The sequence below is a fragment of the Oryzias melastigma genome, linkage group LG6 (genome assembly GCF_002922805.2).
Source record: "Oryzias melastigma strain HK-1 linkage group LG6, ASM292280v2, whole genome shotgun sequence".
Lineage (NCBI taxonomy): Eukaryota > Metazoa > Chordata > Actinopteri > Beloniformes > Adrianichthyidae > Oryzias > Oryzias melastigma.
Window position 1 is genome coordinate 7,590,023 of NC_050517.1, and position 21,928 is coordinate 7,611,950.

Sequence of the window (21,928 nt, forward strand, 5' to 3'; positions counted from 1 at the left end):
GCCCGTCGGTCTCTGTGCTAATGCAAAGCTTTCCACCGTCAGGTTGGCGTCACCTTTGCCATCGTGTTTGGCGTGATCCTCTACCGGATCTCCACCAAAGCCGCCCTTCACATGAGCTCCAACCCCACTACGAGGAACCATGCACAGCTGACCGTTAAAACCACAGCTGCCATCATCAACCTGGTGGTCATCCTCATTCTGGATGAGGTGTATGGAGCTGTGGCCCGATGGCTAACCGTGCTGGGTGAGTGTCGGCAGTACCACACCACGAGTGTGATGATGATGTGAAGAAATGGGTTGTTAGTAGGAGGGAGCCAACCATTACATTTAGAGAAAAATCATCATGTTTGACTCCAGAACTTTACGGAACTGAGGCCTGTCATGGAACCTGATGGATCACATGACCATATGTGTTACATACGTGTGTTTTCTTAACTTTATCCAGCTAATGACTTTTAGGAAATGAACAGAAGAAAATCAAAGATGGCTGCTGTCCGAGAAGATAACAAAGATCAGATCATGGATGAAAATCACTGAAATGAAGATAACGATAGCAGTTTCAGGCAGTCAGATTAGGATGAACTTAAAGTGAATCTGAAATAATAAAATAAATAAATAAATAAATAAAAACAGAAAACTTCAGTAAAAAAAAAAAAAAAACGTAAAACTATTAGAAAAAAAAATGTTTTTAGCCCTTTTTTTTGTTTCTTTCCTTCTTCATTCTCTCTCCTCAATTTGACCAATCTCCTGCGGGAGTGGTGAGTTGCAGACACAGCTGCCCTTTGGAACCATCTAACCCCCAAACCAACCATTAGGGGGTAGAGGGCAGGATGTGACATCATATCCTCCCCTCCCTCACGTGTCTTTTCTGGGCTATTGGAGCTGCTTAAACTGAGCGGCTGCTCCTCACCTCTGAGGAACTTGTCTTTGGATGTGTTGCTCTACCAAAAGTTTCCTTTGGGATCATCTTTGGGATGATTCGGCCGAGGATTTGAACTCATAATCTTCCAGTCTCAGGGTGTACACTCTTCCACATGGGGGACCCAAGATGCAGGAGATCAGGCCTGGTGACAGGAACCCAAAACGTTTAATAAACAAACTGAATCACGACAAAAACCCAGAGAGGAACAAAAATGGTGACTGAACAGAACAGATGACCTCACAAAATTACAGCACATACGCATGTAACAATAACACAGAGTGGTGTGAATCAAGATCTTCATCCACGATCTCAAAAAAATAGTAAGAAATCCAAGACTATTGAGAGAGGTTCTGCTTCCTTTCAGAGGCTCCTAAAACAGACAAAAGCTTTGAGGAGCGACTGATCTTCAAAACCTTCATCCTCAAGTTCTTCAACGCCTTCACACCCATCATCTACATCGCTTTCTTCAGAGGAAGGTCAGCAGCTGCTCATCCTGATGTCCTCCTCCCTCTTTTTCACAGGTGAATAATGTTCTGTAATAATATTAATAGTAATAATGATGTCTCACTTTAGACTGGTGGGCCGACCGGGCCGGTACCTTTACGTGTTTGAATCCTACCGCATGGAGGAGGTAAGCTTTGCTGTGTTACTCTCACAACATTCTGAATGCCTGAAGACAGTTTGACCTCCTGGAACCGGGCCGAGCGTCTGGGTTTCAGAGCAGCGTCTGACTCTGGCCTGCTTCACAGTGTGCTCATGGAGGCTGCCTGATGGAGCTGTGTATCCAGCTGAGCATCACCATGCTGGGAAAGCAACTCATTCAGAACAACCTCTTTGAGATTGGCATACCGTGAGTCTCTTTCTGTTCCTCATGAGGCTGACTCCTGCATTCACACGCGAGGATTTCCATTCCTCTGAGCAGGACAGTCACAGATTTGATAGAAAAGTAGCTTTACGAAGGATACTGGAAATGTAAATAAACAAATTAATTCAGGAAACATCACAAAACAAGAACAGTTAATCCTGCTGCTCACCCTGAAGACTCAGTCCATGTCTTTGGATAACCAACGTCTTCTCAGCCTTTGAGTTCATACTTTCAAAGTTCTGATTTTTCCCTCCCTGGTTTGAGTGTCAGTGTTGGAGGACCCAAAAGAGAGGAGACTCAAGATGACAGGAGCTTAAATCATTTTATGAAAAAAAGAATTGAATTGAACAAAAATTATGACAGCACTTTAAATAAAGGACAACAAAACATTATAAACAGAAGACTAACCAGTGAGCGACCCAAACTTAAGCCGAATCCAAATTCTTCCACTACTCCTATGGCTTCAAAATTATGGAAAAATAGAGTTTTCAAATTCCAACGTTATTCCTACTCAATGACGTCATCAAAAGTCGCCTGTCAGCTACGTTAAAATGGAGCGGCAAGGGTTTGGAAATACATATCATCAGTTATATAACTTTAAAAAAGGTCACGCTACAATAAAAAGTCATTACTTACATTTAAAGGGGCCATAAGAGGATTTTCTTAAGCCTTCTAAAGTGAACTATATCCATGTATGTGATCATATATTACCTTTTGAAAACTAAAAAATATTTTTTTTATGAAATGTAAATGTAAAGAATGTAAACTTCTGTTCATCTGAGCACACCAATGTGAAGAAATAAGTTTCTCCTTCCTTCCGACATGAAAATCCTCAAAGCAGAGCGCTCTCCTTCCCTCCGCCGTGAGGGTTAGCGCTTGAAAAAACTATTTCGGACACCCAACCCTTAAAATGCACTTACACTTGGAGGGGTAGGGGGAAGCTGTACAGGAGTAGTGGAAGAATTTGGATTCGACCTTAGACTTTTAACCTTCTCAGGGCCAAATTAAGTTTTAGTTACAGATAAAATGTGATATTTGGGGAGAATTATCATATAAAGTAGTAATAGTTAGTTAGCATTTAGCTGTTGCAAATCTGCAACGCCTGACCTGAAAGGGTTAACAAACTTATCCTTAGAATTCTTGTTAATATTATTTATTAATTTCATAACACATTTCAGTATTTAGGAAACAAATGAACTTGTTTTGCGTCTAAACTGTGATTATTTGTTCTTTTGATCCTTATCTGCTACTTCAGCAGCTACTGAACAACCCAGTTCTGTCCTTCCTCTCTATTCATTCATGTTTGTTCATCTTCAAAGTTATTGATGCTCAAGCATTCCTGTTCCACTCACAACTGCTCTAAAGAAAACAAGGTTTCTCCAGGACAATGAGTACAACCATCAGCTGTCTGTCATGTGTGTGCTGTTCTCAGGAAGCTGAAGAAGCTGATTCGATATATTCGGTCAAAACCAGGAGCTTTCCAGGAAGACGAGAGGACGAAGAAGCTGCAGAGATACGAGGCCGACCACTTCCTGGAGCCGTTTGCTGGATTAACGCCTGAATACATGGAAATGAGTCAGTGCCACATTCACACCCTCAACCATGTATCTCAGCCAACTGATAACAGCTTTGTCGCTATTAACTCCGCTTTAAAAAGACACATTTACAAATGGTATTTCTTTTCACAATATTTTTTTTACATTTTTAATCATTACAACTTTTTCAGTTCTTAACAAACATAATGAAATTCCCCTTTTAAATTAAATGTATAATTGGTTACAGTTAAATTAGAAATGTTTCACACAGAATGCTTAGAGGTCATTGTTGCTCAAATCATCTAGATTCTTAAACTTGTATTTTACCATTGAATGTGTTCTGTTGGTGTATCTGCAGTCATCCAGTTCGGGTTTGTGACGCTGTTTGTGGCCTCCTTCCCGCTGGCGCCGCTCTTCGCTCTTCTCAACAACATCATCGAAATCCGACTCGACGCCAAGAAGTTCGTGTCTGAGCTGAGGAGACCCGTTGCAGCGCGAGCAAAAGACATCGGTGACTCCACAACTTTAATGTCGTCTGTCAGAAATGACCAGAAAAATGAAATGTTTCTGCACAAAAACTAATCAGTCAAATATACTTTACAGGCATCTGGTACAACATACTGAGAGGGGTTGCAAAAGTGGCCATCATCATCAACGTGAGTGGCGGCTGTCATGGAGTTCAATAAGGTGTTGTCACAGATGTAGGTGTTAGCTGGATGAACGCATGCTAATGTAGCAGGTTCAGTATGGTCACAATCTACTGGATCGTGTTAACAGTTGAAAAGTCGCATTATGAGTTTAACAAATCAAATCAGATGTTTGTCAATCAGTTTGTCCAGAGGTTTTGGCTCATGTTAGGTTTCCAAAGATCACAGTTGACTGAAAGCAAGACATAAACTCTGCAGATGAAAAAGTCCATCCGTAAATGTCTGCCCTTCCTCCAGGCATTTGTCATCTCCTTCACATCGGACTTCATCCCTCGGATGGTCTACCAGTACATGTACAGCCCAGACGGCTCCATGCATGGATTTGTCAACCACACACTTTCCTACTTCAATACCAGTCACTTTGAGGCTGGCAGAGAAACCATTGACCCCCTGCACCTGGGCTTCCCTGTGGAGGTTTGCAGGTACTCTCAACTCACAGGACTCCCTCCAAACTCCAACTTTGTTTCTTTAATATGTTGAACTGCAGCCTTTCTTGCCTGGTTTCTGTTTCTTCTGTCACTTCATGACAAACACACTTCACTTGCAGCACTTGTTTTTAATCCCAGCACAAACCATTAGACTTTTTAACTGTTTGCGCAGACAGTCAAAGGTGGAAAGGAACTTAGTTCGTGTCAGCGTATTCTTCATTAGGATTCACAGCAGGTTTCTGAGAAGGTTCTTTCACCGTTTCCATTAAGTTACTCAGGAGTTTCTGACAAAGTTTCTCAGAAAGCTTGTAAGCAGTTGTTTTAGTGTAGCTGACGGTTACACTGATCCTTTGTGGTGTCTTTGACATGTGGAGATATAAAGACTACAGAGAACCTCATTGGTCTTCCACTCCATACGAGGTCTCCAAGGAGTTCTGGGCAGTTCTGGCGGTGCGGCTGGCCTTCGTCATCATCTTCCAGGTGGGAACTTTTCTTAATTGATCTTCACATATTTTTGAAGGATGGATGTTGGAGATTGGGGTCGAGATAATGGGGAGTTTCTTGAAATCTCAGCTAAAGTGATAAGAGAACGTGCTCTGATAGGAGATGAGCAGACTCTTTGGTGTCTCTCTCTGCCAGAACGTTGTGATGCTCATGAACGACGTTGTGGACTGGCTGATCCCAGACATACCCAAAGACATCAGCCTGCAGATCCACAAGGAAAAGATTCTGCTGATTGACCTTTTTATGAAAGAGGAACAAGGAAAGATCAGCGTGGGCGAGAGGAGAGCCCCCTCTACCCTGACGGAGAACTGCAGCAGGAGGAGCAACAGCTCAACGCACCACGCCAAGACGGATCACCTGGACTCCACGCGCCACACAAACAGCACCAGCAGATTCTGAGGGCGTCAGACAGTTTCCATGAGTCAGTCTTAGTCAGTTAACAGGTTCAAACTCGCTGACAGCTGGTTCACTCAGGTCAGCCTGAACTCTTCTTTGTCCAGAACATTCCAACAATGGGAGACCAGCGGCCTGCCAGCTGTGTGGGAGGAACAGCTGAGAGTGTATCTGTGCATAAATGTATATCCAGCCTTGCATGTATAACCATAAAAGAGCTTTGCTGTATGTGCCTGCTCAAACATCTTCCTCTTTGTTCCATTTGGTTTGGATTCTGTACAGACAGAACCTTTTCCTCCAGTGACGGTCCTCTGCTCAAAAACCTGACTGCTGTTGGTCTGACACTCTGTTTTTGAAGAGTGGAGGGGACATGTATGAGATCAAATCAGGATCAGCTTAAAGAGAATGCAAAAAAATGATTGAAAATGTGAAAAATAGACATTGTAACTGAAAAAAATGTGAACATTTTAAAACAGGACAGCTCAAAGCGCCACCCCAGTGTAAGCCAAAACTCAAAATCAGAATTGAAACTGTAAACTGATGACTTGAAGTGAAGATTCAGAAAAGCAAAAAAGTTGAAAATCCAAAACAGCAGCTACCAATGGATGCATTCTTTTCACTTAGTAATTTTTAAATGTATTGTTTTTTAATTGACGTTTTCAGTATTTTTTTTCAAATCTTTAAGATTTATTTCAAGTTTTCATTTATTTTTAATTTTTTTTTTTTTCCAAATTATCGTTTTTTTTTGTTGTTGTTGTTTTTTTTCCAGATTTATTTAAGTTTTTTTCAGGGTTTTCTTTCCAAATTTAATTTTTTTCAGACTATTGTTTTTTTCCTTAAATTTTCAGATTATTTCAAATTTTCAGCTTTTTCACATTTAATTTATTTTTTTCAAATTATCACTTTTTTTTCTTCTTTAATTTTCAAGATTCATTTCAAGTTTTCAGTTTTTTATTTCAAAGTATAGTTTTTCTTTCAAATCTTCAGATTCATTTTAGGTTTTCAGTTTTTAACATTTACATTTTTTAATTATCTTTTTTTTTAATTTTCAGATTCATTTTTAAGTTTTCAGTTTTTTCACATTTATTTTTTTTTTAATTTTCATTTTTTTTCTTTTTTAATTTTCAAGATTTTTTCAGGTTTTCAGGGTTTTTTTTCAAATTTTGAAAACCTTTTTGTATTTTCTTTTTTATTGTACAATTTTACAATGTCTTGATTTAAAATAAAAAAAGATCAGTTACAATGTTTCTTTTTCAAGTTTTCAATCTTTTTTTTTGTTCACTTTAATCTGATCCTGATTTGACCACATAGACATGGGTTCAATCCAGTGACCTTGTTAGTGTAAAAGCTTCTAACATTGCAGCTACATATTTACTCTCACATGCATCTGACACTTTCCATCCTCCTGAAGTACATCCACGACAACCAAGTCATTGATACGGTACATCTCTGCAAATGTCTGTTTGCCATCAAACAATCGAATGGAAGCAGAGCAGGAAGCCGTGAAACGCGCTGATGCTCCTCCAGCACATGTATGATCTCAGTCTTTACCAGCAGAACCACTGAGGAATCCTCTCTGTTGGTGTCTCAGTGAGGAACAGGAGACTTACTGATGCTCGAATTGAGCAAAGTGATCCTCTTAATCTCAATCTGAATCACATACGTATGATTAAGATTAAAAAGAAGAGTTTTAGTAAAGCTGATAAAATACTGAAAGTCTCCTGCAAATGAAAAGTGTCTCAGTGAGTAACAGTCAGAGAAAAAATTGACTTTTCATCACAGCCTAGATTTTCACATACTGTCTTTTTTGTCATAACGTCTAGTTTAATCTTAGACATTAAAATCTTTTGTAATGAGACATTAAGGTTTACTGTGCACCAATAAAACACGACCATGCATTCACCTCCTGTGTGCATTTCATTCACCAACTTCAGCTGGTAAATCCTCCAGCTTGGAGGAAGCAGCCGGTTAACAGTGAACTGAGCTGTTTTCTGACCCGGGTTCAGGTCTGGACTTTAGACTTACACAGTAATGAAGCAGAACCATGAAGCTCTCTGTTGCGGTTGGCCTGGATCAGTGGTCAGTGACCATTGATCCAGGCCAACCGGTCAGCAACCTTTAACAGTAAAAGAGCCATTTGGGCTCCATTTCCACTGATCAAAACCTAGAAGGCGCCGCATTGTCTTCTTACTTTAGTCTTTAAGAAATGTGGATTTGCATTCATGACCTACTGTTTTTTTTTTTAATAATAACAATGAATGTTGTCTATTTTTTGGCATGAACAAAAGCAAAAATATAAAAACAACCTAGCATCTCTCAAAATGTGATTTTTTTTTAAGATTTTTTTTTTTTACATTTGACAAAAGCTCAAATAACTTATTTTCAAAATAAAATATGCTCTGTACCAAACAGGATCATCTCAGTGCAGCTCTGAACAGCTAGTAACCAATGTTGTGCAGCATAAGATAATATTTGCTTTTAACTCACAATAGATCAAACTTTTTACCAAAGTTTTTCTTTGCATATCAAATCTGTTCATTCTGGAGGTAGAGTTGATCAAACAAGACGTCTTCAGGTCAACAGGATGTAAAAACCTACATAATTTATCATCTATGTGAACCTCAGACATCAATTTATACATTTAACTGATCTAAATTTAATAAATGCTAATTAAGTCGTGATTACTTTAAAAAAAATACTTTTTTAGTTTTTTTTTATCTTCTGTTCTTTTTCCCTTCTTTGTCCCTTCATCTGCTGGGTTTTGTTATTTGAAAACCTAACTGAACCCTTATCAAGTTGTGAAGAAATACTTTCAAAATGGCGATCTTCACATATGGTTCTTGGGCCACCACATGTCAAATAGTCTGGAATATGAATCTCACTGACTCTTTTCATGACACAAACCAGGAGGATTGAGCTGATGGCGCCCCCTGCTGCCCAATGTTCAAGTCTTCTCTGACCTTGGATTGCATTTGCAGCTCTGCTGTTCAAGCTCTGCTGGCATCTTCTATAATATCACACATAAAAACTGAACCTGGTCTGAAGCCCAGAACCACTAACACCTTTAGAATCCCTGAAATGATCTGGTTTGAAACTCTCAGACTGTGGTTACCCACTCAAGCCATGGGGTGGCGCAGTAGCAGCAGCAGGATGGCTGTAAGGGTTACAAAAAGATTAATGAGAAGATTAAAAACAAACACAAGCAAAAAGTCAGCAAGGTTTTAATTTAAAGTGTTTAATTTGGAATAAATGGGCACAAGCAGCAGGTGGATCAAAATGAAAAACTTTGGATTTAAGAATTGGACTTGAAACCAGATTTATAAATAATTGACCAATAAATGATTAGTTTCCAGAAAGCAGCTTCAGCTTCAGGATTCTTAATGATAGGAGTCCAGCTGCTGGTCATAGCTGGACAAAGCCGTTCTCACAGAGTCAGAGGTGAAAAGATGTCAAAACCTAAAACAGAATTGTTTTTTTTTTGTTGTTGTTTCTGAAGAGCTTTAACATTTTTTTTTTTTTTGGAAAATACCTGGACCATGTGAATATAAAAACTTCCTACTTTCACCTCCAACCATCCAAAGTCCATTCAGTTGCCATGTTTTCTCGATGCGGATGGAATGATGGAACCAGCAGTCGAAGTAGTAATCGGCCCAAGTGATCTGAGACATCATTACTATGGCAACCACTCTCACCAATCAGGAGGAGGCCACACCCCTAACACTTGACAGTGGGCTCAGGAGAATCTGTCAATCAAATGTTTTGAACGTTTGACACAAGACCAGCGACTTCTATGAATAGATCTGATTGGACAGTTTGTAACATAAATGAAAAAAGGAGGATTATCAACATGTTATATAAATGTATGAATCAGAGTAAGAATGTTTATTCTGACCAATAGAATGACTGAGTATCAGCTGTCTATTTCTCTATATGAGTCGATGGCATTTTGGCTTATTGGAGCCAGCCGGTACTTCCTGTTTGGGACACTAGGGGTAGAGGGGGTCACTCAGTCCAGTTCTTATGTACAGTCAGTGGTCAAACCTCTTCTATTTCAAAAATGGACAACTGGGTGGGGCAAAAACACCTGTTGGAAAGAGTAAGGCTGTTGTACAAATGAACCCCACCAGTAAAAAATACTTTTCAAAGCTTTTGTAAAAATATGTGACAAAGTTCTGATGTTCATAAAAAGTCTTCTCTTAAAAACTTCAAAAAAGTGAAAAAACTTACATAAGAATGTTCTGTCCTGGAGTACTTAATGGGGCCCTACCATGAAAAATCTACTTTCTAAGTTTTTAAGTGTATTTCACTGTTGATTTCTCACTATAAAGAACATAAAAACCAAGGCATTTTGATCCGTTCACGCATTTCTGGGTAATCCTCTAAAAACCTGCTCTCTCAACAGCAGCCCCTCCCATACCCAGTAGAACGAGTGGATCCTCACGATCTGACGTCACAGAGTGAGACAGCCCCCTTCAGGAAGAGTCTGCTCCGCCCCCAGGATAACAAAAGCAATTTCTAGCAGCTAGCAGCTCAAGCTAGCGGTAATCAGCTAGCTGCGCGAGCATCTCCCCGCTCGTGCACAGCAGACGCTAGCCTGTCTGTGCTGTGAGTTTGTGCGCGCACATTCTTCGAGCGGTGCCGAGAATCTCCATGACACGTTGGGGTGAATCCTAAACGTATCCGTGAATGGCGCAAGCAGACGAGGGATATTTGAGAAGATGGCAGGAGAAAGGGAGCAGACTATTTCCTGGTGGAAAACGTGAGAGACAAATTGAGAGAACTGGTTAAAAAGTGGATTATTGAGCAGCAACAGAAAGGTAAATGGATCCACATGAAAGCGAAGAGGATTTTGGATATGGGGATTATACGTCATTTCAATAAATCCTGAAATGTTCATCTGGTTGACGTCATGAAATGGGCGGCACCAACAAGGACCGAAAGGCGGAGCCTCAATGATCAAATTATTTTACTTCTGGGTATGATAGGAGTCCAAAAAAACAACAACTCATATTTCATAAATAATGTGTTTTTTAGTGTTCAAAAGGTTAATATAAAGGTAATTTATTTGAATATAGTTTACTCTGAAAGACTTAAGAAAATCATGGTATGGCCACCTTAAAATCAGACTGAATGGAGACTGACTCACAGTAATGTAGTAACAAGTGCTTGTTTTGTGAACTGACGTGACTCCAGGCCGTTTCCTTTTAAAAAAAATACCTCAAAGTGGAAGAGTTGGCCCTTTAGGACCCAGTGTCCAGAGCCTTAGTAGACATCTTATTTAGGTTGTGGAGTCAAAGGAGTCAGACAATGACACAGGAGCAGCTCCCCTCCAGCGCTCTGTCACAGATTTAATCCTCCTGGTTTCACAGGCAGCTACATTTCATGACTTTAGTCTGTTACAGAACAGGTTAGAGAAGCTTCCCAGCTAAGCAGAGTCAAATCAGGTTATGCACTAAAATAGTTTGGATATAAAAATCTAACTGATAAATAGAAATTTGGTCCATTGAGGTGATTACCATAATATTATTTACATTAGAATATTATTATTAGATCCTACAATGGTTACATGGTTTTCATCAAGTTCAGTGCAAAAGCTCTATAAAAGACAAACTAACAAAATATTTATGCAAAAAGATGCAGCGCTTCTCTTTTTCCCAATAAATAAAGGATTTTAGGAAGAAATATTTCCATCCAAACACAGCCGAAGGCTGCTGACGTTAATCTAGGGCTCGTTTCAAAGTTAGAAGGACAGCATCAAACATACAGAAGGCACAAAATATGAAAAATACAGATTCCAAATTCGGCAAAGAGGAAAGACAAACGCCTCTCCCCATCCAGAATCCAGACTTCTGCACTGAGACGCAGCACAGCTCTGCCGTCTGGAGGAAGAAGGAATGTATTTTGTGAGTGTCCCTTGTTTTCAGGAGAGGCTGCTACACCAGAGACTCAAGGCTTTCGGCGGTGCTGGCAGCGCCCACCACAATGGTCCCATTGCTGTTGGAGGACTGGAAGGTCTTCTGGTCTTCTTGAGTTCCAACGAGGCTGAGCATGGCTTTGTACAGAAACTGGAACTGATCCTGGAAACAAGAGAGTGAATGAGGAAGAGTCAGCATGTACCGCCACCTCTGACCCCGGTGAGGAGTCACTTTGCAGGAAGCTGAATGAAATTTGAATTCAAAGCCTTCGTCACATGTAACTGTACGGTCGACACATACGGGTGCTGCTGTTTTTGGGTTGTGCAGATGTGTTTTGCAGTTCTCTTGTAGCTTGAGCAGCTAGTTTGAGGGAGGTCACGAAGATGGAACGTACCATTGTTGTGCATGTGGGAAGTTTACAGTATCATGAAATATTTGTGAGGAAAATTTAAGTCACATGTACTTATTACACACGGGTTAGGATCTAATGCTGGGGTGTCAAACTCAATCGCACAAGGGGCCAAAATCCAAAAGACACCTTAGGTCGCCAACTGAACAAGACAAACATTTATTGAACACTCTAAAACTACATTTTTAAAACTTTAAAAACATAACTTTTTGATATAACTGTGAACTAGATGAATAGCATTACCTGCCATAATGCTAGTGTCAGTGGTGTAAACTAAATTTGGATGCCAGTGCTGATAGCTGAAGATGCTGAAATTAATGGCTAAAAATGCTGAAGCTGATGGCTAGCTGAAATATTAGCTAAATCCCAAATTAGCCTAAGAAAAACAACAACTTAGGTTAGCCAAAACAGCTAGCATGTAACTGAAAAAATAGCTAAACTTCAAAATATTCTAAAAAAAATGAAAAAAGCCTAAATTAGCTTGCATGTAAATATTAGCCTAACTACAAAAAGCCTAAAAAGACTTAAAAAGAAAAGCCTGAACTATCCAAAACAGCTAGCATGTAGCTAAAATATTAGTCTAACACAACCTATAAAATCTTAGTAAATTCCAAAATATTCCAAAAAGCTTGCAGAATACCAACTTTAAAAGCTTTAAAACCAAAACTTTCAACATAATTATGAATAATAAAAAGGCAGGGATATTATTCCAGAATAAATCAACTTTAACTTTAAATAACTTTCTATATTTTACCCTCTATAAAAATATATTTTGTCAATAATATACAAGTTAGAAATAAGCGCAAGATAACATTGGGGCATTAATAATAATGCCTTGACTTTGACACGTGATCTAACGCCACACTCATCATTTGTAAGGTTCTGGCAAGGGTGCGCTCGTAGGATGACCACACTCAGCTCCGATAGTCTAATTTTCTCTTTTCTAACAGCCTGTTGGCTCAATCTGCACACACCTTTCCCAGCACTAGATTTCCCCTTTTGTCACCTGCAGACAGCTCGTATCCACCCATAAGAACAGTTGTGACTAAGGCTGAAGCTGTCTCACAGCTGAACTCCTGGGCTGCTCGGTTGTGTGACAAAGGTTCCACTGCAGTACTACAGCCCTGGAATCAGTATGAAACGCTGCACAGGCTGCATTTCCAATCTCAGGCCGGGGACGTTCATTTGTCCATTGGTTTGACGATACAAATCCTTGAATCCTTGAAGGAACTTACCCAATCAATGCAGATTTTCAGTTTTAGATATTTTCAGGGGTGGAGCTAGAGCATTTTATATGGGTGGATTAGGGGTGGCAGAAGACTTTAGCAGAGTGGTAAAAGTGGAAGGTCATTACAAATAAAGAGATCAGAAATATGTATTTCTTTCCGTTTTATTATCCTTATTATAATGAAAATATAGCTTTTGTTATTTCTGCAATGCTTAAAGAAGCTTGAATTGAGTTCTCAATCTTTGTCAAAAGGGACACTAATATTGACCAAAATAGGGGCGCAAGTGTGGGCCAACTGTTCCGCCTTGCCCCCTTGTAGCTCCGCCCCTGTACATTTCCTTCATATATTTGTGGAATGTCCAGTTCTGTTTTGTTGTACAGGATACAAAAATATCTCTTTAAGTCTATTTACAACAATGTAAAGTTCTTCTCTTACAGTTTTCCCTAAATGCTAAAACACTAAATATCACTCTCTAAACAACTCAACCAACTGCTTTAACTCTTGTCAAAAACATCACTCTTTGGTCTAAACCTAAAGCACAATCTACAGTTAACACACAATTTGCAAAACTCCAATCCACTCTTTGCATAACACATGACACCTTTTCAGTTTTAAAACACAGTTAGCATTCACAACACACAAGATGCAACAAGTGAACACAAAGAGGGAAAACTCAAACTCAAACCATCATCACACAACCGGTCAAAACCGAAGACACTTGTTGCTAATCAACTGCAGTAAATACTAGGACAGTTCTGGAATAACTGAGCAGCTTTTCAAAGACGGATAATAGAGCAAGGTAAGTCAGACCCAGAACCAGACCTGCACCAAGACCCGAACCCACACTAAGACCTGCACTGGAACAAGACGGTGAAATGCAATGTAAAGTTTAAAAAAAGAGTGAAAATGAAAAAAAAAAAAATCTCAAATGCTGTTTTACTCTATTTTACTTTATTACTTACAAACTTTTTTGTGAACAGTGTCAAGTGTTTTTGCTGTATGTGTGTTAGTTTTGGCAACAGAGTCTTCATCATGACCTCAAAGTGAGCTTTTGACTGAAGACTCAAGTATTTTGTATGTTTAGTTTTGAAAATTGTGTTCAGTGTTTGTTGAAATTGGTCTTATGTTTCAGAAAGTGTGTTTGGCAACTGGAAAAAAACTATAATAAAGTCTTAGTCCCATTCGCCCTTACTGGTGGATCATGTCTGTCTGTGGGTGAAAAATGGTCAAACCTGTACGAGGTACGCAGTTGTCACGCAAATATCAAAGAGTAGAGTTCTCAGTGAGCCTGTGGAGCAAAAATGTTCATGCACATTTATTCTACAGGCATGCTGCAGGTGACTGGTCATAGTAAGCACTTATACAACATGTAAAGGTAAGTAAGGATGAAGATAGATGTGATGCAGGCATGTACGAATATTTCAACCTTTCTACGCCAATCCTGTGCACTGTGCATGGAGCCTGTTAGTGTTCAAACAGAAGGTATGCATTGTACAACAGCATCACCTCTACGTCACAAGTGCTTGTAGCTTACACTATCATTAGAAACACTTCACCACACACTTACCACACACACGGCAATGGTACGTTTTATTTTTATGACGCCCCTACGGGGGGCTCCAGGAGCTTGACTTCTGCTCCACTCTATGACCCTCCATGAGCCAAAACAACCCAAAAACCTACGTTCAACTGGTTGTTGTATGCGACTAAGGCAGAAGGAAGAGTATTTCCGGAGACGAGCAGCAGGTCAGCATCAGCAGACGGGACTCAGTGAAAGTTCTTACGATGTTGCTGAAGACTCCTGGTCTCATGAGGTTTATCATTTTGGCCGCTTGGAACACATCGACGGTATCTTCAACCTCCAGTTGATGCATCAGAGAGGACAGAGCGCAGAACGTTCCTGCTGTGACCCCACCCACACTGGTGAAGAGAGACAGAAGGAGAATAGAAAACAGAAGCAGCCAATGTTACAATGTTGCTACCCGTGAGGCTTACTCATCATGGATGATGATTGGACCGTCCTTCAAAGAGTTTTCCTCTTTCACCAGACGGAGGAGCTCAAACGTCTGGCTGATAGAAGTGTTTGGGTTTGGCCAGCAGGCAGCCTGGTAATGTCTTACTTCCAGAACATAGTCGTCCTGTCAGACAACAAAAGAAAGTAGGGTTAAGAATAGCTGAGTTGTGTTTAAGGTAGGGTGTGAGGTTTCTGAAACTCGGCTTCCTCTGTAAAGTCATGCAGCTGATTGAACTCAGAGTATTCCATACTGCCCAACCTGCGTGGCTTCCAGCGTGTAGTCCTGGACCACCAGTATGTCTTCATTGGACAGACAGACATGATTCTCACTCCTGTGAGACACCGTGAACACCCCATAGTTTAAGGGTTGTCCTTTGGTGGGCCAGAAGGCACAAAGCTCCTCCTCCTCCTCTGCCTTTGGCTGCCAAAAGAAGAAAAAAATGAACAGTTTCAGACTGAGATCTGGAGATAGAAACAGGTCTGGAGTTTATGAATCATGTCAGTGTGGAGGTGAAGCTGATTCGACAGCTACTTCCTAGAAATGTTAGATGCGGCCGGTAAAAAGTCACACACTACCACTTAGCTTGGATGAGAGAGACAGCAGCTAAAGTCACCAGTTTTCATGGAATAACATCTTCCCCACCAGGTCTCTGGAGGAGGAAAGCCTACCAGAGGATAACTGGTCACATAAAGCCAGGTAAAGAATATGTCCTCCATCTTAAAAGGGTCACCAAACCCTAAATCAACTTTTTTTGTCTGTTGACCTCTATAAATGGGGCTGTAAAAGAGCTGTTTGTTGGTCATTGCCAAATGTTTGTCAAGTTAAAATAAGCCTGTTTGATTCTTGAGAATATTGTCAAAAACGGTCTGTGTGCTGCCCCCTACAGGCTGAAAGGAGGTATTACATTCGAATTTTGTAATTGTTCAAACTGTGTTTCACGTCATGATCTGCAGTTCCAGTAATGATAACAGCCCTACCCCCAAGCTCCGCCCCCCTGACTGGATTTTCACATTTCAGCTGTGGGTGGAGTCAGCCTTCCCTGTTTGGTTACCCTTTAAAGTGATTGAAAATTAGGGCTGTTGACAAGAAAATGTTTAGGTAGAAGGACCACCATTTATCATCCGAAGTGTTTTAACACAGAGACCAAAGGAACAAAAAATATCTGATGTTGGTCTGGACTCTCGATATAGAGGAATACGAACAGCAATCCTCAAAAAAGCAGTATTACTTAACATGTTGCTGTACTTTAAGTTGGTTTGACTAAACATTTTCTTATAATTAGTGCATATTACTTATGTTTATTATTTCAGTCTTAAACATTTATTTGAATAAAAATCAATTATTTTGTGGACATGTTGAATTTACTTAATATTATTAATTATCACTTTGTTGCCACAATTTTAATAAGTAGAGGGGGGTTGTTACTTTTTTAATAATAATCATATAAACCCAAACATGAAGACATGATTATCAATGTTTTTGTAGAACTCTTCACAATAAATAAACCTTTTTTATTTCTCAACATTGTTTGTGTTGTCCATACATTCTAATTCAGATATCCACAGACACCATTCCTTATAGCGATCATCCTAAATGCATTAGCTGGTAGCTCCTCCCACATGCGGCTGTGGCATCAAACTCAGGAACACTTTTTTTGACAGGTGGCGACCAGTGAATTTGTCGCGCGATGAAAGAGGGGCGTGGCACGCGAATTTGTCATGTGAATCCCGTTCATTGTGAATGCACCTTTATGGTGAATGTAGCGGGTCGGAAAAAAAAAACGGCCTCTATATTCTGATTGGTCTTTCATTTAAGAAAAGGGGCCAAAGGTAAAAAAATAAGATTTCTGATTTGGAACTGTAAAAAAATCGAGCTTTGACACTTAAAAAAAAAACAAAAAACAGAAAATTTGAAACCAAAAGTCAAATTCGACTTTCAGAAATCCTGATTTACTTTTTCAAAGTCTGTGTTTGTTTTTATTTATTTATTTATTTATTTGAGTTTCAACGCCAGTTTTTCCACTTTCAGTTTCCAGTTGCTGTATTTTGGTTTTTAACATTTTTTGGCTCCGTTTTGGCAGGAAGATGAACCTTGAACTGACCCCAGGCAGAGACACAATGACTGGAGCGTTGTGATCCCACACCATCCTCCAGAAGTCCCTGATGGTGCCTGGCAAAGGGTGCTGGGTAATTATGAACTCGTTCCTCAACCTGTGACCCTGAAAACAAAGACGGACAGAAGAGCTGAGGAAACATCAGGAGGAGGACTTGCTCTTTGCTGTCAAACAATGGGACGTCTCGCTGCCTGAGCGAGACAACCAGAAGAGAGAGGCCGGAAGTTCTTACAGAAATGTAGGATGCATTTATGTAGTCTGAGGTTTCTCCTGCTGCAGTGGAGAGACACACTCTCGACCTCCCAACTGCAAAAAATAAGAAAAGCCATGAATGTATTCTTCCATCACAAATCTGATCACTTTGATGCTTGTGAACTCACCTGGAATGACTGAAGTGCTCCTGTTCCTGCTGGACTCCTGCAGAGCTGAAGAAAGTTCACTCCGCTGGACCTCAGGCTGACAGAGCAGCTGTGGAAACACAAACACACAAAGAGAGAGTGTAACTACAGCAGACAAACACACAAGCAGTTCCAGCATGGAGCTAAATTTGGGCCAACATTATTTAAAATCCAAATAAAAAAACTTGAAAAAATTATGGTGTTTGGCCCAAAAAAAATCAAAATGTCTGAAACGTTTTGCTATTTTTTTTATTGTTTTATTAAAACAATTAATATTGGCCCCGCTTTAGCTTCATATTCCAAGAGTCTGTTTCCTCCTTCTCTTCTTTGGCCTCAGGCAGTCAGCTGGAGCAATGTCTGACCGATACTGCAGTCAGAATGAAGCTCTACTGCTGGTTTGGGCTGATAAGCTAAGTTCTTTAAAAGGCTGCATTAATCTGGTGAATATTTCTGCATCCAGCTTCAAACGTTAATCCTCACGAACATGAATCTTCCTTGGTCTCTGATGGCTGGTATTCATGTTAAAAACAGACTCAGCCACGAGATCAGATGCTGTCCTCAGACATGAGTCTGCAGCTGGACATCCTCTCACAACGGTTTCTGTATTTGATCAAGTGTTTTAGTTGAATTAGGTTTTGTTTTTTTCCTCTTAGTTTCCCCACGTCTCAATTGTCAATTAACCCTCAGGCTCCATAAAGGCAGATTTCAGTCGTCTTCGTGAGTTCTTCTGTTTTGCTTTGTTTTATTCTTTTATTACACATTAGTTCCCACCCAGAGTCAGGTCTCCTGGATTTGGGTTCCTCAGCATCATGGCTGCCAACGCTGTAGATGAACGAGTGTAGAATATTGGGCACAAAAGCAATTTTGTGGGAGGCTTTATGGCTACAGCTCAATATAACGAGGCTATATTACTGCTAAAGTATTAGCTTGCTACTGTTGAGAGATGTGCCCACAGCAGTTGACTGTAGTTCGCCACAAAGTGCAGCTTTTTAACTTCTGGTTAAAAAAAACCCCCCAAAACCTAGACCTGTTTTTCATTTTAAAAATTACAGGATTTTTTTTTTAAACCTGATTTTATGTGCTAAATAAAATTTAATAAATGCATTTTTGATCCAGTTGAAGAACTCTAACACAGAAACTACTTTTTTTTTATTTTTACAAACATAGCTTTTGGTTTCTCTGTCTCCAAATTCCATCAGACTCTCTGCTGCTGCTTAAAGCAGCTAAACTCCTGGATGCAGTCACGCCTCTTTCAGAACAGCAACCACAAAAACAAGTCCCAGTTGTCGGATACAAGAAACAGAAAATAAACTATTTTTATTTCCATTTCAATTAAACAGACAGACTCAGAGGTGTCATGTCAGGATTTAGAGAGGCATTCCTTCATCATGTCTTCACCTTCCACAGGCTGGACCAGCACCACAGTCGTCTGACTGCTCTTCACTAACTGCTCATTCAGAACACTGCTGCTGGAGTTTGGACCAGAACCAGAAGAACTCACCACATGATTTGTGTAAAGTCCTTACACTGGATACGATTTAAAACAAATTCAATTTTAAAGTATCTGTGTTAGTTTATAAACCACTTGAAATGATTTTATAGCAAAAAATAAAAAACAAGAAAATAACCCAGTAAAGCCAAAACAATGAATAATGAATTGACAGAAAATTTCAATCCTTTGAACTTTTTTAAACTTTGAACTTATGTCATTTAAATATAAAAAAATACTTATGTTGCTTGATGTTAAATAAGATGATTGTAATACAATAAAATGACAATTGACTGATTTAGGGTTACATGATCTAAAATTTTCAACATGATTTTACCAAAACATAGTTTATGAAATCTGAATTTTTTTCACAATGCGTCAAGTGTTCCTCTCTATGTTTCAGTAAACATTAGAATGTTTTTCTTAGCAAAACCTTTTCAAATTTAGCAAAGTTCTGGTAAAAACCACGTGTCCAATTCCTGAAACATGGCGGCCTTGAAGTGTCACTAAAAGCCCCTCCAATGAGTAAATTACTGCCCCCTGTTGGATTATAGCATACATCAGGTTTTTTAAGAAAAAATGATCCGACTGCTCCTGTGGAGGGCAGACAAACTCATGTATCAAATATGATACGTTTGGCATTATAGGGGTAATAATAATAAATGAATAAAAGAAAACAATCGTGTACAAGGATTATTCATGTGAATGGAAAAAGAAGGAGCTTTTCTGGGTATATATCACAACTATTGTGATTACCATCAAACTGATCATTTATTTTGTCCGTACATGTAAATTTAACAAAATGTAAATTTAGACCACGTAATTCCAATTAACTTTTAAAGAAATCATTAAGCCGAGTATTTATGTCCAAACCTAAATTCTCTTTCTCTGTGAATGCTCAGCAGCAACAGAGAGAATCAGGTATTTACGGAGCTGTGTACCTCAAACTGTTTGTCCAGACGTGTCTTCCCAGAAGGTCCCGGGGTGAGCAGTTCACCCACGTACCTGTGCAGGTGAGCCGCAGCCACCTCTGTCTCTCCAGACAGGATGGCCTCCACCAGGGCGTCATGGATGAAGATGTACTGTTCCTGCGTAGAGAAAGCCAGTTTTGATGCTTCTGAGACATAAACAGGTCAGTCCACCGCAGTCTCAGAGGTCAGAGAGGAACCAGACTGACCCGGGAACTCACCTTAGTCTGAACCAGGTGGTTTCTCTGAGTGCGGATATGTTTGAGGAAGCCTGTGATATTGACTCTGTCTTCCTTCTGGATCTGCTTCAGCATGCTGTCCAGAGCGATGTACGTTCCTGTGCGGCCTACCCCAGCGCTGAGTCAGCAAAACATGGCGTCAGAGGTTTGCTAAGGTGCAGCGACACGACCTGAAGGACTTCCACCTACCTGCAGTGCACCAGCATGGGGCCCGGCCCCTCCTGCCCCGCTCTGGAGGACTTGCGGATGAAGCTGAGCAGAGGCAGAGTGAATTCTGGGACGCCCATGTCTGGCCACTGGGTGTAATGGTACTGTGTTATTATTCGTTCTTTGCCACGCCCCTTCTGAGAGCCCTGCAGGTGGACAGGTAGGAAAGTAGCCAATAAATAAAGGAAAATAAATGTTGTAAAAAAGTGAAACTTGAAATCATTCTCCAAACCACAAACATCCATTATCATAATCATGTGTTCAGTGATAGTCTGACCTTTTTGCCTAGGCTGTTCCACACTGAGAAGGTCCTCACAGTGTGGAAGGCCAAAACTCTGCTGCTCTTCAGTGTTACCAAGAAGTTTCCATACTCCTCCTGCATCTCCAGGGGCCAGTACTGGTCACACTTCCTCTGAGGGACACGCGAGAAAGAGGAAACTCAAAACCAAAAGCAGTCTACCCTCCTCCATATCCGAGTCAAAATCATCAGTTCAGCTATCGAGTGATCTGATGGAGACTCACTCGTCCTTTCTCCACCAGGTTTGTGATCATAACGATGGTGCGCACGTCTCTCTCCCAGATCATCCTCCAGAAGTCTTCTGTGCTGGACTTCACCGGGCCCTGAGCGGCAATGTACGCACCTGGTTTCTGGAAACCCTGAGAAGCACACAAGAACTGCTGAAAGAGCGGGGATGATGTGGAGCTCCAACAACCAGCAACATATGGAGTTGAAACATGAAGAAAAACTAAGAGAAGACATGAAGCAGCGTGACGGGTGAAGGGACACAGCTGGCCTGCAGCTCAGATGTGAAACCAACAGCCACTCACATCCACAAAGTTGGCATTGATGTAGTCTGTTGTCTTTCCATCTTTATCAGCCTGCAGTGACAGTCGCACTCGGCTGTGGTCATCTGAGGAGAGGGAACAAAAAACAAATCACTCCCTAACCACCACGCAAGGTTAACATTTAATTCTCTTTCCAAAAAGCAGACAAGTGTTTTGGGATGATGATCATTCTTCGTGATGTTTTAGCATGTAATCTTTGGTATACACATAAAGACAGTCGTGTCCACACCGAGTGACTCAAAGAACTCTGAAGTCTCTGCACTTACAGGCCAGGATGTTGCTGTATCTGTTCTTGACTTTATTATCAGGAAGGTTGGCGCTGTCCGTGGTCATGTCCATGTCGACTGTGCATTCCTGCACCTCCTGCAGAAACCCAGCACACATCAACACGTGCACACATGCTTAAAACACAGGAGAAACGGAACTTTAGAGCATCCCCCTTTTTATTTATTCAGCCTAAAACTTACTGAAATTATCATTTGACATTTAAAAATAGAAAAATATGTTTTAAAAAATTAAAACTCTTGATCTAAGACAAAAAACTGTATTATGCTTCAATAGTTTACTAGCAAGTACAAAACATATTTTTGCCAGGAATATCACTTTAACAATTTGAATTTTTTTTTCCAAAACATCGTTAATTAAGTTTTTTTTTTATTTCTGTATACATTTTTAGCATGTCAGATAATGGATCAAAATAATGGTAAAATGTTTCATCTTTTACTGAAGTTTATCGTCAGAATAAG

The 21,928-nt window shown here is 40.2% G+C and overlaps 2 protein-coding genes across 6 annotated transcripts in view; one reads left to right on the forward strand and one right to left on the reverse strand.

Annotated features, from left to right (window-relative positions):
- LOC112141129 (anoctamin-1) overlaps positions 1-6,075 on the forward strand; it is a 46,935-nt gene extending 40,860 nt beyond the window's left edge. For all 3 annotated transcript variants that reach the window (XM_024264184.2, XM_036212231.1, XM_036212232.1), the window contains 10 exons: positions 43-244; positions 1,287-1,398; positions 1,496-1,553; positions 1,672-1,772; positions 3,220-3,362; positions 3,681-3,833; positions 3,926-3,978; positions 4,267-4,451; positions 4,832-4,937; positions 5,097-6,075. In XM_024264184.2, the coding sequence (XP_024119952.1) occupies positions 43-244; positions 1,287-1,398; positions 1,496-1,553; positions 1,672-1,772; positions 3,220-3,362; positions 3,681-3,833; positions 3,926-3,978; positions 4,267-4,451; positions 4,832-4,937; positions 5,097-5,360 (1,377 nt within the window). In that variant the 3' untranslated portion in view covers positions 5,361-6,075. The remainder of the gene's footprint in view (positions 1-42; positions 245-1,286; positions 1,399-1,495; positions 1,554-1,671; positions 1,773-3,219; positions 3,363-3,680; positions 3,834-3,925; positions 3,979-4,266; positions 4,452-4,831; positions 4,938-5,096) is intronic.
- A 4,607-nt stretch (positions 6,076-10,682) lies between these two features.
- The window catches only part of LOC112141155 (protein tyrosine phosphatase receptor type Z1), a 64,868-nt gene continuing 53,622 nt past the window's right edge, over positions 10,683-21,928 (reverse strand). For 2 of the 3 annotated variants that reach the window (XM_024264227.2, XM_024264228.2), the window contains 14 exons: positions 21,449-21,545; positions 21,165-21,247; positions 20,859-20,993; positions 20,614-20,748; positions 20,319-20,482; positions 20,112-20,247; positions 19,864-20,010; positions 17,416-17,503; positions 17,268-17,341; positions 17,024-17,140; positions 15,181-15,342; positions 14,903-15,045; positions 14,692-14,827; positions 11,288-11,431 (listed from right to left, as the gene is read on the reverse strand). In XM_024264227.2, the coding sequence (XP_024119995.1) occupies positions 11,288-11,431; positions 14,692-14,827; positions 14,903-15,045; positions 15,181-15,342; positions 17,024-17,140; positions 17,268-17,341; positions 17,416-17,503; positions 19,864-20,010; positions 20,112-20,247; positions 20,319-20,482; positions 20,614-20,748; positions 20,859-20,993; positions 21,165-21,247; positions 21,449-21,545 (1,761 nt within the window). Of the gene's footprint in view, positions 11,432-14,691; positions 14,828-14,902; positions 15,046-15,180; positions 15,343-17,023; positions 17,141-17,267; positions 17,342-17,415; positions 17,504-19,863; positions 20,011-20,111; positions 20,248-20,318; positions 20,483-20,613; positions 20,749-20,858; positions 20,994-21,164; positions 21,248-21,448; positions 21,546-21,928 lie in introns of all 3 variants that reach the window. The other variant, XM_024264226.2, reaches the window with a different exon arrangement.